Source organism: Solanum tuberosum, unplaced genomic scaffold, assembly GCF_000226075.1.
Source record: "Solanum tuberosum cultivar DM 1-3 516 R44 unplaced genomic scaffold, SolTub_3.0 scf00945, whole genome shotgun sequence".
NCBI classification, from domain to species: domain Eukaryota; kingdom Viridiplantae; phylum Streptophyta; class Magnoliopsida; order Solanales; family Solanaceae; genus Solanum; species Solanum tuberosum.
In genome coordinates, this window is record NW_006239850.1 from 8,784 (window position 1) to 10,082 (window position 1,299).

Here is a 1,299-nt window from a genome sequence, read left to right on the forward strand (position 1 = left end):
AATCAATTGACTTAATTTATTTGTTTGTTATTATAGGACATCTTTATTGCTGGAACTGAAACTTCATCTGCGACTATTATTTGGGCATTATCAGAATTGATGATGAACCCAAACGTTATGGTGAAGGCTCAAAGTGAAGTGAGGCAAGTTTTTAAGGGAAAGAAAAACTATGGTGAAGAAGACATTGAAAAGTTGACACACCTAAAGTTAGTGATTAAGGAAACACTAAGGCTACATACTCCAGTTCCTCTTATAGGACCTAGGGAATGTAGGGAGAAAACAAATATAGATGGACACACCATTCCTCATAATACTAGAGTACTTGTCAATGCATGGGCACTTGCAAGAGATCCGAAAAATTGGGAAAATCCTGAAAGTTTTATACCAGAGAGATTCGAGAATTCTTCGGTTGACTTTATGGGAAATCACTTTGAGTTTATCCCGTTTGGTGCAGGAAGAAGGATGTGTCCAGGAATACAATTTGGTTTAGCTAATGTTGGACTTCCTTTGGCACAGTTACTCCACCACTTTGAATGGGAACTCCCATATGGAGGTAATCCAAAAGATTTGGATATGACTGAAACACATGGATTAACTGCGTCAAAAATGAAAGATTTGTATTTAAACGCCACAAATTATAGAAACGATGAAGAACTTTGATGTTATGCATGAAATAGTGAAATTAAAACACCATGATGCAGGAGTTTAGCAATTAATGATGATTCAACAACGTGTCATCCTTATCTTTAAATTGTTATCCATATATTTTGAATTGTCACAGCAGGGTTCTAACCTTCCCATATTTTTATTTCTGTATTTTCCTTTAGATTTTTTTACATTTTGTCCTTTTAGTTGTCTTAATTACTTTTCTGCCTTATTAGAGTTTTGTAATGATGCATATGTACTTTTATCTTCCATATTGATATTTATAACTTGAAATCGTAAACATGTGCCTGATCAATAGCCTAAAATATATCGGGCTTAAATTATTCCTGGCCCCTTAAAGTTGTTCGCATAATTCATTTAGACACTTCAATTAGGATTTGTACCTATATTAAACACATGTACCCTCTAGAATTTGAACCACTTAGACATTTCATGCAGATGTGGCACAAAAAGTGTAAAACACACTTGGTTGACCACGTGAAATTAATATATTACCGTTTTCCCTTTTCTTTTTCAATTTTTTCTTTTATTTTTTTTCATTATTTTTTTAAAAAAATAACAATCTCTTACTCTTTCTTTCTATTTCAAGACCATAGGATCCTGTCACCATTTCTTCATGATAATATACCATCA

General features: G+C 33.2%; 1 protein-coding gene across 1 annotated transcript; it reads left to right on the top strand.

Annotated features, from left to right (window-relative positions):
• The first annotated feature begins 117 nt into the window (after window positions 1-117).
• Window positions 118-660, top strand: LOC107059195 (premnaspirodiene oxygenase-like). The gene has a single exon (XM_015305675.1). It carries the CDS (start codon window positions 118-120, stop codon window positions 658-660), a length of 543 nt encoding a protein of 180 aa, XP_015161161.1.
• Window positions 661-1,299: the final 639 nt, after the last annotated feature.